General features: G+C 46.5%; 2 protein-coding genes across 3 annotated transcripts in view; both read right to left on the bottom strand.

Annotated features, from left to right (window-relative positions):
* The window catches only part of SV2B (synaptic vesicle glycoprotein 2B), a 769788-nt gene that overhangs the window by 280249 nt on the left and 474832 nt on the right, over positions 1–14707 (bottom strand). The gene's annotated exons all lie outside the window — the stretch shown is intronic.
* The window catches only part of SLCO3A1 (solute carrier organic anion transporter family member 3A1), a 214690-nt gene that overhangs the window by 39794 nt on the left and 160189 nt on the right, over positions 1–14707 (bottom strand). Inside the window, exon 4 of one of the 2 annotated variants that reach the window (XM_032783005.2) lies at positions 8506–8769. The exons of the other annotated variant lie outside the window; for it this stretch is intronic. Coding sequence (XP_032638896.1) covers positions 8506–8769 — 264 coding nt within the window. The remainder of the gene's footprint in view (positions 1–8505; positions 8770–14707) is intronic. 2 annotated transcript variants of the gene reach the window in all.

The following is a 14707-nucleotide window of genomic DNA, read 5'->3' as shown; positions in this document are numbered from 1 at the left end:
ACCCAAATCCTCTGGACAGCTTTTATGTGCAAGCAGGAGGATTTCATTCGTAATTGAGCTTTGCAATGTTACCGTGCCTTCCGCACGAGGATCTCAAAACACTTTACAACCAACCAACCAAATAATCCAGGCCTGGGAGGCAGGTCGTTATTGTTTCTTTCTTTTTTCTTTCTTTTTTTTAATTGACGGGAACCACCCAGTGAAGTAACTTGTCCAGGGCCACACAGAGAGGCAGTGTCAGAGCTGGAGCCAAGAGCCCTCGCTCCCAATCCTGTGCTTTAACCACCAGATCATGCTTTGCATTTATCAAATATCAGAATAGCACCAAACGGTAAGTCCTGAATGATCCTATAGTGTCAGTATAAGGGCAGTATAATTGTAATACCTCAGTATTGGGGCATTCTGGGATAACCAGGGCAGTGCCCAAAATACCAGGGCACAAGAAAAGTTCATCTCATGGCATCTTTGACCCAGCCAAAACCGGGCAGTTCTGGGACTCTTGCAAGACAGCTTGACCGTGGTGTGATTGCCAGACCAAATTGGTTCACATCCTCATAAGCACCCAAACCTTTGGAGGCTTTTCCATGTATAGACAGAATGATTAAATCTGTGGCACCATTTCCATGGTACGAGAATGCAAAGTGGTAAACCAAGGATTATAACTTGGCTGCAGGATTAAGGCTCTGATTCTAACACATACACTGCGACTTCCCTATCTCCCATTCCACTGTTGGGATGCAGAAAATGACAAGGAGGTTAGAAGGACAAATCTAATCCCATTAAAGTCAATAGCAAAACTCTCACTGAGTTCAGTGGGACCAGGCGTTGGCCCTTAGCGCCTGATTCATTGCCAGTGCAATTAATTGGAAAAATTCCCATTGACTTTTAAATGGATTTTAGGGAGTTCATATTATTTATATTACAGCCGAGCCCAACTGAGATCAGAGCCCCATTGTGCTAGGTGCTGTACAAACATATAGGAAGAGATATTCTTTGCCCCCCAAAGCTTCCACTCTCAATACCTACAGCAGCTTTTAACTCTCTTACAGTATCACACCCCTTTTTAAACAGACAAACAGCCTGTGGAAGTTGTAGGCGTTTCTCACCCCACATGATCAGACCCAACCTGATTCATCTCTGATGCTGCTGCTCCAAAACAAGCTTTAAGGGCAGAATAGTTCAAGCAGAGAAGCTGGAGAGTGGGATGGAATGAAAATGTTATCCAACAGATTATGCTCAGCAGAAGCAAGACATGCAGACTCTGAGTGCTAAACTCTGTTCTAATTTACTCAGGGTGAATCCCAGAGCAACTTCATGGACACAACTGTTTTACATCAGTGTAAGTGAGAACAGCTTATGGCCCAGAATGTGATCAGTTATGCCCAAGAATACCTCTGATTTGGGGAATCCTTCCCTTTGCATTACCATCGAGCCCAGACAGACAAATGCAAGAGGAAATGTGTTAGGTGAGAGTACATCTAGGAAGACAAATTGCAGGATGAAAATCAATCTCCCATTTAGCCTGCAGAGCAAGGTCTCTCCAATCATCAGCTTCTCACAACAACATTAGGGCTGAGAGGCACAGCCCCTAATTAAGAAAAATGTAGCAGAACGCTAGCGCTAGCTGGGGAAGGATGGGAAGGGCATTGACAGGAGACAAGGACGGATCGAATCACTCTATCCATGGGCTAAAAAGTGATCGCAAGGGCAAAGTGCAAGGAACAGCCCCAGAGAGAGCACACCCCCACCACTGCAGCAGATGGGATACACAGGCTGCTAGTTGACTGCAGGCACACTCACCCAGCCCCCGCTCACCAAGGCATCTGAAAGTTTTCACTAATGATCAGTTCGTGCTTTGAAGCTGAAAACCACTGTGCACGCTAACTGTTAATTACCATTATTACTATTATGTCCCACTGTGGCGTACAGCCCTTTAATTGCCTGGAACCCACCTGCGGGATCTGGGAGCCTCTTGCCAGCCAGCAGCTTTCTGTTCCCAAGGCAGAGTTTCCTGGGAGGCGGAACACGGGAATTTGGCAGCTGTCACACTCAGGTATCCAGAAGCACAGCAAGGAAAGCTGTGAGGATGGCACTGGGCAAGGAAACAGGGCAGCTGTTCTGTGCAGACAAAAGCTCATATATTGCCTTAGAGACAAGTAGGGGACTGTTGGTTATTTGCAGAAGGCACTGCCAGTTGTCATTCACTTGCAATGGTAGAGTAGGTGGCAATCCCAGGCCTAGATCAGCTGGGGTACAGGTGAGGAGTGAGGTACAGTGGCAGAGTTGTACACTGTCCCAGAGTTGGAATAGCAGGGTTAGAGGGGCAGGTCAGGACTGAAGATATACCTATCTCACAGAACTGGAAGGGACCCTGAAAGGTCATCAAGTCCAGACCCCTACCTTTGCTAGCAGGACCAAGTACTGATTTTGCCCCAGATCCCAAAGTGGCCCCCTCAAGAACTGAACTCACAACCCTAGGTTTAGCAGGCCAATGCTCAAACCACTGAGCTATCCCTCCCACAAGGTGCATCAGCAAAGCCGATCTGAGTGCCAAGCACTAGGATAGCAAGGGATGCTGCAGGTCAGCAAGGAAGTACATTCACAGAGCTGTGTATATGGGGAGCCGAGGATTGGAATAGCGGGGAGCACTCCAGATCAGGAATAACGTGCATTGGCAGAGATGCCAGGGAAAGCCTGGGCAGCATCTGCCTAGCTGTTCTCTGCTGTAAACCTGTGCTGTTAACTCTTCCCTTTCCCGCACTCTAAAACACATCTACGTTTAATGATTCACAACAGAAGACAGGGAGTGTAGTATCCCATTCCCAGGTGCAACAGTGTTAAACCACCACCTGGATTGATCTAGTATACTCCAAACTAGAGGAAAGAAGGATGGGCCTGCGATTAGGTGCTCGTTAACTGGTGTTCAGTTCCCTGTTCCACCCCAGACTTCCTGACTGACCTGGGACAAAGCACTTCAATCTCTCCGTTCCCTACCAACAAAATAGGCAGAACACCATTGCCCTACCTCAGAGCAGGGCTGTAAGGATAGAGACTATGAGATGTTCAGACCCTGCAGTAAGGAGGGGCCGTAGAAGAACCATAGATAGATAGAAACCCATGAAGGAATCCACTCCGTGGCCCACCCAGGATGTAATTTCTTTTCCACTAGAACCAGAACCCCAGAGCAGTCTCTAATAGCCCTATACACAGAGTTTCATCCTTCCCACGTTGTGAGTGGAAGCAGAGTTCCTGGGTCACTCCCCTAGGCTGGCCAGGGCACAGCTCCGTTCAAGAAACGGGATTTGATGATGAAGCATAATTTTGAGTTTTTTACTTCTGGAACCATGGATCAAATATATAAGTTAAGGCATGAAATGACATGACTCGAGTACCCAAGCCACTGCTAGGTTCTTCAGGGAACAGGTATAACCCACACAAGTAATGACCAATTGTGTCCGTTCAGAAGCCATGGGACAATTAACCTAGTTAGCTCTGGAACCAGATGAGCCTCCAGCAGTTCCTGATCATCCTCTTATCACCTGCCCAGAAATGCTGGTTAAACCAGATGGCACAGCTCCCATTGAAGTTGGAGGGGCGGAGCGGGCATCACGGTTTCCTTCCTTGAGGCCTGCTCAGACGTGATGCTGTTCCACCATCAGAGACCGGAGAAAGCTGTGCTAGGAGCAGCTGTGCAGGCAGCGTGATGGCGAGGCAACTCTGCTGCCTTTGACTGCCACTTCTGATGTGCAAAGGCATAGCTTTCGTTTCAGGTTTTATACTCCTCTGAAGGGCGTGTCTCATCCCAGCATGAAAATATCCCTGGGGCGAGATGCCGCTGCCTCAGACAGGTCAGTCCCTCCCTCCTGTTTACACCTTGGCAGAGAAGTGAAGGGCATTTCCAAGGCTTTGAGCTGCTTGCTTTTATATGAGAGTCACAGCCCTTCTGTGCACTAAGATTTGCAGAGAACCAGAAGTTTCAGCCAACTCCTACATCTTACAGTCTCCCAACAAAGCTTGCTAGGCCTCAGAACTTCCTTCTACACTCCTGACTAAAGCATGCTGGTGTCTGACATGAAGCACACCGCTGGAAACATCTATCTCAAAGTAACATGGCTCCTCAGTGTCCACTCACTTCTTAAGGGAGCAAGGAATGGAATGGACTGGGGAAAAGCATCCAAAAGAAGCTTCCATTGAGCCCTGAAATTCACCCTTTTTATACAACACACACACACACAACTCCCCCAGACAGACAACATTTGTCCATACCACAAACACACAAGCCCCTCTGGAGAGAGACAACACATACAAAACCCCATCCATCGACAGAAATGCACATGCACAAACACACACACACAACCTTCCTACAGAAATATGTACACAGAACCCCATGCAACTGGACACATATTCACAAACAACCCCCACACCTACCCAAAGACATATTACATAAATACACACACGCGCGCAATCTTCCTGAGCACAGAGATGCACATCCACACAAATCCACACACACTACCCCATGCAACCAGACACACATGGACATACACACCCATCCTCCCCAACTCAGTTGCACAAATACATAAATATCACAACCCCATGCACCCAAAGACAAAAATGCACACACACATACTAGGCCATGTATATCAATGGCCCCTACTTAGAAGGGATGGCACTTATTTTTCAACAAAATAAATGCCAGCTGCTTAACATTCCCAAAACTAATTCTAGTCCAATGGATTTCATAGAATCGTAGAAATACAGGGCTGGAAGGGACTTCAGGAGGTCATCTAATCCAGCCTCCTGCACTGAGACAGGACCAAGTATACCCTAGACCACCTGTGACAGGAGTTTGCCCAACCTGTTCTTAAAAATCTCCAATGATGAGAAATCCACAGCCGCTCTTGGAGTCTATTCCAGTGCTTATAGTTAGACAGTTTTTCTTAATATCTAACCTAAATCTCCCTTGCTACAGAATAAGCTGATTGCTTCTAGTCCTACTTTTAGTGGACATGGAGAACAATTGATCACCATTCTCTTTATACCAGCCCTTGACATATTTGAAGACTGTTATCAGGTCCCACCTCAGTCTTTATTTCTCAAGACTAAACATGTTCAGGGTTTTTTTCCCCAAACATTTCCTGAGATCAGGTTTTCTAAACCTTTTAGTTTTTTGTTGCTTTCTGCTGTTCATTTCAGCAGTACCACCATCTAGACAGTGGTTCCCCATTTTGTAGTTGTACATTTGATTTTTCCTTCCTAAGTGTAGAACTTTGCACCTGTCTTTCTTGAATTTCATTTTATGATTTCAGATCCATTCTCCAATTTGTCCAGATAATTCACAATTCTAATTCTGTGCCTGCAGCCCTCCTAGCTTGGTGTCATCAGCAATTTTATCAGCAGACTTGCTACTCCATTATCCAAGTCTTTAATGAAAATATTGACTAGATCCAAGAGAGTAGCCTGTGGGAACCCACTAGATTCATCCTCCCAGCAAAGTCCTCTTTGAACATGTTTTTTCAACAGTTTTGCACTCACCTTACAGTAATTTCATTTCCCTAGTTTCCTTATGAGAATGTCATGTGGGACTGTGTCAAAAGCCTACTATAATTATGATACAGTTCATCTATATTTCCTCCCTCCCCCCATCCACTAGGCCAATAACCATGTCAAAGGAGGAAATTAGGTTGGTTTGGCATGATTTGTTCATGACCAGTCCATGCTGGCTAGTCTTTATAACCCTATTGTCCTCGAGGTGCTTACAAACAGATTGCTTAATCATTTGTTCTAGTATCTTTCCAGATATCAAAGTTAGACTGATTGGTCTATAATTCCCTGGGTCCTGTTTTCCCCCCATTTTAAATATATATGCTAACTTGTCCTTCTCCAGTCATCTGGGTCCTCACCTGCCTTCCCTGAGTTCTCAAAGATAATCACTAATAGCTAGTTTCAGCTAGTTCCTCAAGTACCCTAGAGTGAATTTCATCAGTCCCTGGCAACTCAAATACATTTAAATTATTTAAATATCCTTTAAGCTGTTCTTTCCCTATTTCCCTTGTGTTCCTTCCTGTTTTTTGTTCATATTAACTGTGTTAGGTATCTGGTCATAATTGACCTTTGTAGTGAAGACTGAAGCAAAATAGGCATTAAACACCTTTGCCTTCTCGATGTCATCCATAACTAGCTCTCCTCCTTTGCTAAGTCGGGAACTTTCCTTTGTATTTCTCTTGTTGCCTTTTATACCTCTTGCTCTGTATAACTCATTTTTTCACTTGGTCTTTTTGATTTTCTCTCTACAGGTCTGCACTCTTCTTTTGTACTCATCCTTAGCAATTTGTCCATGTTTGCACTTTTTGTAGGATTCTTTTTTTATTTTCAGGTAATTAAAGAGCTGCTCATGGAGCCATATTGGCCTCTTACTATTCTTCTGAGCTTTCCTTTGCATCAGGACAGTTTGCTGTTGTGTCTTTAATATTGTCTCTGAGAAACTGCCAGCTCTCTTGAACTCGTTTTTCCCTCACGTTTTTTTCCCATGGGACCTTACCTAGGAGTTCTCTGAGATCGTGAATGTCTGCTTTTTTGAAGTCTGTTATCTTTATTCTGCTGCTCTCCCTTCTCCTTTCTTAGAATCTTGACACCTATCATTTCATGATCTCTGTCAGTTAAATTGACTTCAATCTTCAGATTTGCAACCAATTCCTCCCTGTTAGTCAGAATCAAGCCTAAATGGCTGTCCTGTGGTTTACTTCCTCCACCATCTGAAACAAAAAGTTTCAATGGCGTTTGAAAGTATGTAATATTCCCTTCCAAACACCCCTAATTATACTTTGCTGTTGTTTGCAAGAAGCATCTCCTCTCAAACATACACACAGCCAGATTTATTCCTGGTCTGAGCCATCAACTTCAGTGGAATGGTTTGTCTCTGTCTGCTTTCTGTTGTAATACTAACCAATCAGAACACAATAACCCTCTTCTGGAGTGCATTTCTAGGGATATAAACACTGTCTGGTGTAACTGGGTGACGCATAAGCCCCTAGAGCATACACAGTACCTATGCTGCAAGGCAGTCATTCAACAAATAACTCAATAATGCGGTCTGCTCCACACCCATGCTTGAGCAGAATTCCTTCCACTTGGTGCAGCAGATAAATTGTGTTACATGTTACAATACACCAACGTCTGAAATTGAGCAATGACTCAATTGGTCTGAACTTCTGCTGTCCGTCACATAAATACAATGCTTAGATCCAAATACGGACATTCAGATGCTATAGTGCTGACAGCCATGGAATTATCTGCATGGATGGAACAAATGTGTCCACTGGCAGAAGGGACTGGCTGGTTGAACAGCCAATCTCCACCTATGGAACATTCCATTTCCAAATCCTTGCAGCTTGAAGGACTGGATGACAGCAAATTTTTGAATTTTTTTCCCCCTTTTTTGCTCAATTTTTTGAAATTTTCTGATCACAACTGATCTTCTCCTAAGGAGCAACAACATCCATTACTCAAAGCTTTCTCTATTCAAAATCTGGCCAAGTTCCTTACTCCCCTCCCCTCATTTGCACCACGCACGTCCCAATGAAGTCAGTAAGGGTTGCACAGGATTACGTGGTTTGGCCCTTGTTTATCAGGAAGCTTTAAGGGATAAGGAAACCAACTCTCTGCTGTGATGACAGCAAGTGGGAGGTGACCAGATGCCTTAGCAGAGCTGCCCTCTCACCTAAAGAATTATGTAATACTACACGTCCATAGTGTGTACACACACACACACACACACACACACCTCAGCTGGTGTCACGTGACCTCCTTGGAGCTATTCTGATTTCAACCAGCTGAGGGGCTGGCCCAGGTTATTCTATTCTGACACGTGTTGGCTGTTGTATGCCCTAGCAAGGGTACTGTTGATACTCTAGTCTGTTCTCTGGCCTTGCCCTTTCTAAAGGCTCCCTTCTAAACCCCTTCTGCATTCTTGTATTTTGCTCTATTGGTGCCCAACGTTTGCTGTTTTACACTCAGGAGCATGGGATTCCGTTGGCTCTGCCATGGCACCATCAAAAGGCAGCTCCAAATCTCTTTGAATCAGCCATACTTGCTTTCTGCCCATCCCCGCTGTGCGAGCCGCAGGCAGAGCCAAGCTACAAGATAGTGACGTTCCTGAGAATAGAAACTCAACTGTCTTGGAGAACTTCTAGCATCTGCTGGTTTATTCCCTCCATTCTCTCCCCTCCCTTCCTTAGCCCCATTTTTGATGAACCCCAGTGGCTTACTCTGGATTGCCCCATCTTGTAGCTTAAACCAAAGCCTTTCAAGTGGAACAGTGCCTCCCATTAAGATAAGTGCACTATCACGGATAAGTAAAAGCGAGGGAGAGAAACTCCGACAGGGGTTTTCGGGGGTGGGGGTGGGGGAGGGAGGCAGGTGGGGTAGCCAAAATCAGAGCCAAATTGTGAATCTAACCAACGATGAACCTGCTGTAGAACTGCAATGAGTTACAGGGGAGTTTGTCACCTCTCAGCTGCTGGAGGCAGGAGGCACTGTCCTCCCCTTCGAGCGAGTGCCGCAGGACCCCATTGCTTGGCTTGGGCCGCTCGTAGTCCCGTTCGGGGAGCATGGCTTGCTCGCTCTCCACCGCGTGCTCCACCCTGGGGGACAGGGACTGCGGGAATCCAAACATCAAGAGGGACGAGAAGAAAAGTAAGGCACCACACAGCAAGAAGCCTGCCCACCATGCGCCGATCCACCGAGGGTCATCGGGGGTGATATCTAGTTTACCTGCAATGGCAAAGCCACACATCAGTGATTCTAATGGAGTGAGAGAGACACAAAGGGTTAAAGACCCAGAGGGCTAAAGTCAACCCCAGGGTATCCCCACTGAGTAGCAAGCTAGGTATAAAACAGACACAGAGAGAAACTGCTTGGGGCAAGGAACCTGGCACCTTGGATTGTACAATACCTAGCAGAATAGGATCTTGATCCTGATTGGGACCTGTAGGTCATAGAACTGTGAGTTAATATTATTACTGATGAAGAGGGATGCCAGGATCTGGATCACACGTTTTAGGGCTGAATGCTTCTGAAACTCAGAAAGGCCCCTTGGCTTTTCTGTGTGACACAAGCTTGCAGACTGGAAACAGCAAGCCGAAATGACCGTTATCTGTCAGTAGCAACAGGATCCGAACAGCTATCTGCTCCATGACACTGCCCCAAGATCACTCATTCCTCCCCAATTACACACCCCTGCTCACACTACTGTTATTTGTAGCTGCTGCACAAATGCACAGGAAACAAGCTCCCCACTCAGCAGTTTTCTCATTGCAGGCTCATGTTCACTTTCAGATTTCACGTGCTATCATAAGCATAATTCCCAAATCTGGACCTTAGTGTCCAGAAATCTGAGTGACTGCATGAAACCCTCTAAGCTTAATTACCAGCTTAGATCTGATATTGCTGCCACCATCCAAAAATTCCAGTGTTTTGGCTCACTCTGGTCTCCCCAAAACCTTCCCTGGGGAACCCCCAAGACTCAGATGCCCTGAGTCTACAACAAAGGGAAATAACCCACTTCCCTTCCCCCTCTCTCTCCCACAAGAATTCCCTCTCTGGGCTAACACATGAGGTACCTGATGCAACCTCTTAAAATCCAATTACAGAAAGCATGTCTCCTCTTTCCCAAAGAGACAACCAAAAGACAGAAACAGAAAAGATTTATTCTTCCCTCTTAGCTTACTCCCTCCCACCTATCCATGTGCTGCAGAGGATTCACCCTCCGTAGTCTAACACATAAGAGAATTTCCCTCCCCTTCGTTACTTAGCCTACCCAAGAGATATAAAAACTCCAACAATAGCTTAAAAAAAACTTTATATAAAAAAAAGAATAACACATATAACAATCCTCTGCATCATTACTATACAGGTCAATTACTTCTAAAGAAAAATATGAAAAACCCTTCTTTCCAAAACAGAGATGACAATTGACGTTCCATGCACAACAACACAGTAATAACAACCCCCAAAAACAGCCTATTAGTTTTTCTACCTTTGTACTTACACTTGAAACTGAAGATTAGAACATGAAATAGAAAAGATCCCTCTCATAAGCTGAGAGTCCGGACAAAGACCCAGACCCAATCCTTCCCTCCATCGCTTTGAAAAATCCGGTTTCCTGATTGGTCCTCTGGTCAGGTGTTTGGTTCCCTTTGTTAACCCTTTACAGGTGAAAGAAACATTAACCCTTAGCTATCTGTTTATGACACGTGCGTCTGGCACAGGAGGTACAAAGTGATGGATGCCAAGTCTCGGAGGGACACAAGGGGGACGTCATTCCCCCACGTGACCGAAAAGAAAGGAAACACCAAGAAAGGCAACTGGGAAGGAACCTCCCCTCCTCTTTTGCATTCCCAAAAGTTACCCCATCACTCCTCGAATGAAGAGACTTGTTGCTGGTGCGGTGGCTTACTGTGAATGGGGGAGCAGAGGGATAGAAGGGAGAGTCTCGGCTGTGGGGGGAAAGGAGGGGAGGAGAGGGGCTGGCTCCAGGCTGGGAAGACCGTTCCTATTGCCATTCCTATGGCAGTTCCTTTGCAGATGGTGCCCAGCACTCTGTGCTTCCCCTCTGGCACCCTGCATGCCAATCCCCCCCTGGCCAGGTTCTGGTCCCCTGTCCGCCACCCCTCCCCAGCAGCCGGCACCCATGCTCCCATTCCTCCCTCAAGCCAGATGTCTCCACAAGAATCCTGGTGGCTGCAGGTCAAGGAGAGAAGTGCTGACTCTACCTACTCCCCAGCAGCCAGCCTGGTCTTGTGTGCCAAGATGGTTGCTCCAGGCCCTCCTCCTGGTCCCACCCTCACAACACATGCATGCAGAGGTAGAAACATGGCCGGGTCCCCCTCTCACATCAGTGAGATATTGTGGGGGTGAAAAACGTTGGAGAGGGTTCACACAACAGTCCTCCAACATTTCCATTGTGGGGGTTCTATCCCTCTCTGCCCCCCAATTCCGCTGCTCCTGCCTGTCATTGTGACCGGGCTGTGAACCCCACTCCACTGCATGCACTGTTATCCACACTGCAATTGTTTGGTCCCCACCTTTCAGCAAAAGACTTCCCGAGCAGTTGGTTCAATCAGTTCCTGTATTACAAGCAGAGAAAGGTCTAACATGATCCAGTGGCTGCAAGTTGAAGCTAGACAAATTCAGACTGGAAATAAGGCGTACATTTTTAATGGTGACAGTAATTAATCATTGGGACAATTTACCAAGGGGCATGGTGGATTCTCCATCACTGACAATTTTTAAATCAAGATTGGATGTTTTTTCTAAAAGATCTGCTCTGGGAATTATTTTGAGGGAAGTTCTCTGGCCTGTGTTGATGATGATCACAATGGTCCCTTCTGGCCTTAAAAAAAAATCTGTAAATCTAGGTACCATCATGAGCAATGAAAATTGAAGGGCAATTGGTAAAAGATGAGAGGCAGCACAGTCCTATGGATAGAGCTCTGGGCTGAGACTCAGGAAATCTGGGTACTGTTTCTGAGGCTCTATCGCTGACCTACTGAGGGATCTTGGCCAAATCACTTCATCTCCTCGTGGCTCTGTTTCCCCTCCCATTTATTATCTGTTTGTCTGTTTAGAGTGTAAGCGCTTCATGGCAGGGAATGGCTCTCACTCTCTTTGTACAGCCCAGCACAATAGGGCTCATCTCTGGTGGGGCCCCTAGGTGCTCTCGTAACAAATCATAATTAAATGGATAAACAAAGCACATGTAGTGATGCGTCGGCCTTGCTCCCCTTTGCCATTTGCTCACTCATTCACTGCCCAAATTCAGTACCTGGCATCAGGTCTCCCAGATGCCTCTGTGCATTAGTAAGGCTGGGCTGGACATCACCAAGTAACTTCTGAGCCCCTGGAATGCCTTACTCTGAGCAGGCCTCTCAGCCATCCACATCCGTAGGTGCCTTGGTGGGACAGTCTCCCGGGGGAGTTTCTTGCTCTGGCGAGCGTATGAGACCACCCCATGCCTGACTCTCACGCTGAATGTGATTAGCGTGGCCGTCCAGCGGAGTGCAGGGGAACGATGGGCATTCTCTACTGAGCATGTATGGGAGCTTTTTTGCCTCACTCCTCAGTTTCCGCTGTTATTCCAAGCCAGTAATAGGTCCAGCTTCACTGAAGGCCATGACTGCAACCCGTTTCCTGGATGAGATTACTAGACCAGGACGGGATGTCTGGGATCCCAGTCTGTAACCCCCACCACCCCCAGCAATCAATTAGCACACACAAAAAAGCCCATCTGTAAATCTTAAGAGTCATTAGGGGAGGGAGGGAGATAAAATCTGTGGTAGATGAGTAATTGTCTTTCAGACGGAAACCACAACGGAAACCTTCTGACTGAGGAGATCCCCTGGGAAAGCAAGGCCAATGTGTGTCTCAGCTCTTTGGAGCTCATTCTTGGTGGGAGTTTGCGCGTGTGTGCTGCTCGAATAACAATCTCCTCTGTGTGTCTTGTGTTATAGTCAATCTGAAAAGCTGTATCTGAAGTGAAGTAATCAAGTTGTCTCTCAAGTGGAGAGGGAAGGAGACTCTTCAGTCCCAGGGGAAAATACTGTATAGCTCGAAAATATTTTCATTTTTGAGGGATTGAATTTGTGTCCATTATTTCCCTCTGCCGAGATGCATTTCTTCAGCTTCTGGGAATGGTGTCAGATTGACAGCCAGGCCTTCTGTATACTCCCCAGACAGGTACAGTATGGGCAGTGTAGCCACAATCTCTCCCCCTCACTGCTCTGTCACCATGCCTGAGCCCTGGCCTTGGGATACGAGTGCAGTTCAGTCTCCTGGAACATTCATTTCCTGGCCACTGTGCTGAGACTGCAGGTCCAGCTGGGATGCGGACACCCTCATCCATCTGAAAATAGACTCAGGCCTCCAGTTTGGTTTCCATAGAGCAGACCTCCGAACAACCCTCAGCTGACAACAACAGGCCCTCACCAACCACCCAGGCCAGATCTAGAGAGCTCTCTATGCCCCTAATAATCAACTGAACCATACCATCCCTCTGGGTTTCTCAAAGCTCATGGTCCAGTGCCCTCGTCAGCAGTGCCATAGTGGTACTAGGAACAGGCCATATTTGATTTTATTGTTCAGCAGTAAATGTGATCATCTGTATGGCTTAGTGGGCAGAGCACTGAACTGGGACTCAGGTAACCTAGGTTCTAATTCCTGATTCTTCCACTCGCCTGCTGGGTGACCCTGGACAAGCCACTTCCCCCTCTCCATGCCTCAGTTTCCCCATCTGTAAAATGGGGGCTGATGCTACTGACCTCCTTTGCAAAGTGCTTTGAGATCTACTGATGAAAGAGCTAGGTATTATTATTATAGGGACAAATTCATCACTGGTTTAACTCCATTGAAATCAATGGATTAAATGGGCCCACTCTATGTCTGAACAAGGAGCCCCCTGGCAGGGAGGCTGGGCAGCCAGCGGCACTGCCCAGTAAGTTATATTTACAGGTGGGCAAGCAGCACAAAGAAAGCCAGTGAGTGTTTGGTTTTCAGATGAATTTGTACATGCCCCTTGTGCATGAGCAAGACACAGTGGCTGCTCCACATCTTTGAGCCAATTTTCATAGGTCTGTTCCAAGCCCTGCAAGGCAGCCTCATGGGATGTACAAAATTCCATATTTATGGTGCTGTGACGTGTTGCGATGTCACAGAAGCACAGCACGTTCCCAAAGGGGACAACATCCCTGAAGCAAGATGAGAGACGCTGATAGAGCCTGTTGGGATGTGGTGGAGTGGAGACATAGGCAAAGGCCTCTGAACAAGGCAGAGAAAAGTTTCTACAAAAGGGGAGAAGCCCCAGGTTTGTTATCTAGCCAAGTAGTTAGGAAAACAGAGGAGAGGATTGGTTGGTTTGTATCACCCTCTGGTGGCAAAGGAATGACATAGGCCATGAACAACGGATTCTGCTTTTTCACAGAATTGTAGAATATCAGCGTTGGAAGGGACCTCAGGAGGTCATCTAGTCCAACCCCCTGCTCAAAGCAGGACCAGCACCAACTAAATCATCCCAGCAAGGGCTTTGTCAAGCGTGACTTTAAAAACCTCTAAGGAAGGAGATTCCACCACTTCCCCAGGTAACCCGTTCCAGTGCTTCTCCGCCCTCCTAGTGAAAAAGTTTTTCCTAATATCCAATCTAAACCTCCTCCACTGCAACTTGAGAGCATCACTCCTTGTTCTGTCATCAGGTACCACTGAGAACAGTCTAGATCCATCCTCTTTGGAACTCTTTTTTAGGTAGTTGAAATCAGCTATCAAATCTCCTCTCATTCTTCTCTTCTGCAGACTAAACAATCCCAGTTCCCTCAGCCTCTCCTCATAAGTCATGTGCTCCAGCCCCTTAATCATTTTTGTTGCCCTCTGCTGGACTCTTTCCAACTTTTCTATATCCTTCTTGTAGTGTGGGGCCCAAAACTGGACGCAGTACACCAGATGAAGCCTCACCAATGTCGAATAGAGGGGAATGATCATGTCCCTCGATCTGCTGGTAAGGCTCCTTCTTATACAGCCCAAAATGCCATTAGCCTTCTTGGCAACAAGGGCACACTGTTGACTCATATCCAGATTCTTGTCTACTGTAAGCCCTAGGTTTTTAAATAATAATGTACCCATCCACCTACAAAAATTTAAGCAGGACATAGAAGTTACTTGCAAA

This window comes from Chelonoidis abingdonii, chromosome 9 (assembly GCF_003597395.2).
Source record: "Chelonoidis abingdonii isolate Lonesome George chromosome 9, CheloAbing_2.0, whole genome shotgun sequence".
Classification (NCBI taxonomy): domain Eukaryota; kingdom Metazoa; phylum Chordata; order Testudines; family Testudinidae; genus Chelonoidis; species Chelonoidis abingdonii.
The sequence above is the reverse complement of the archived record's forward strand: the minus strand, read 5'-3'. Positions and strand labels throughout refer to the sequence as shown.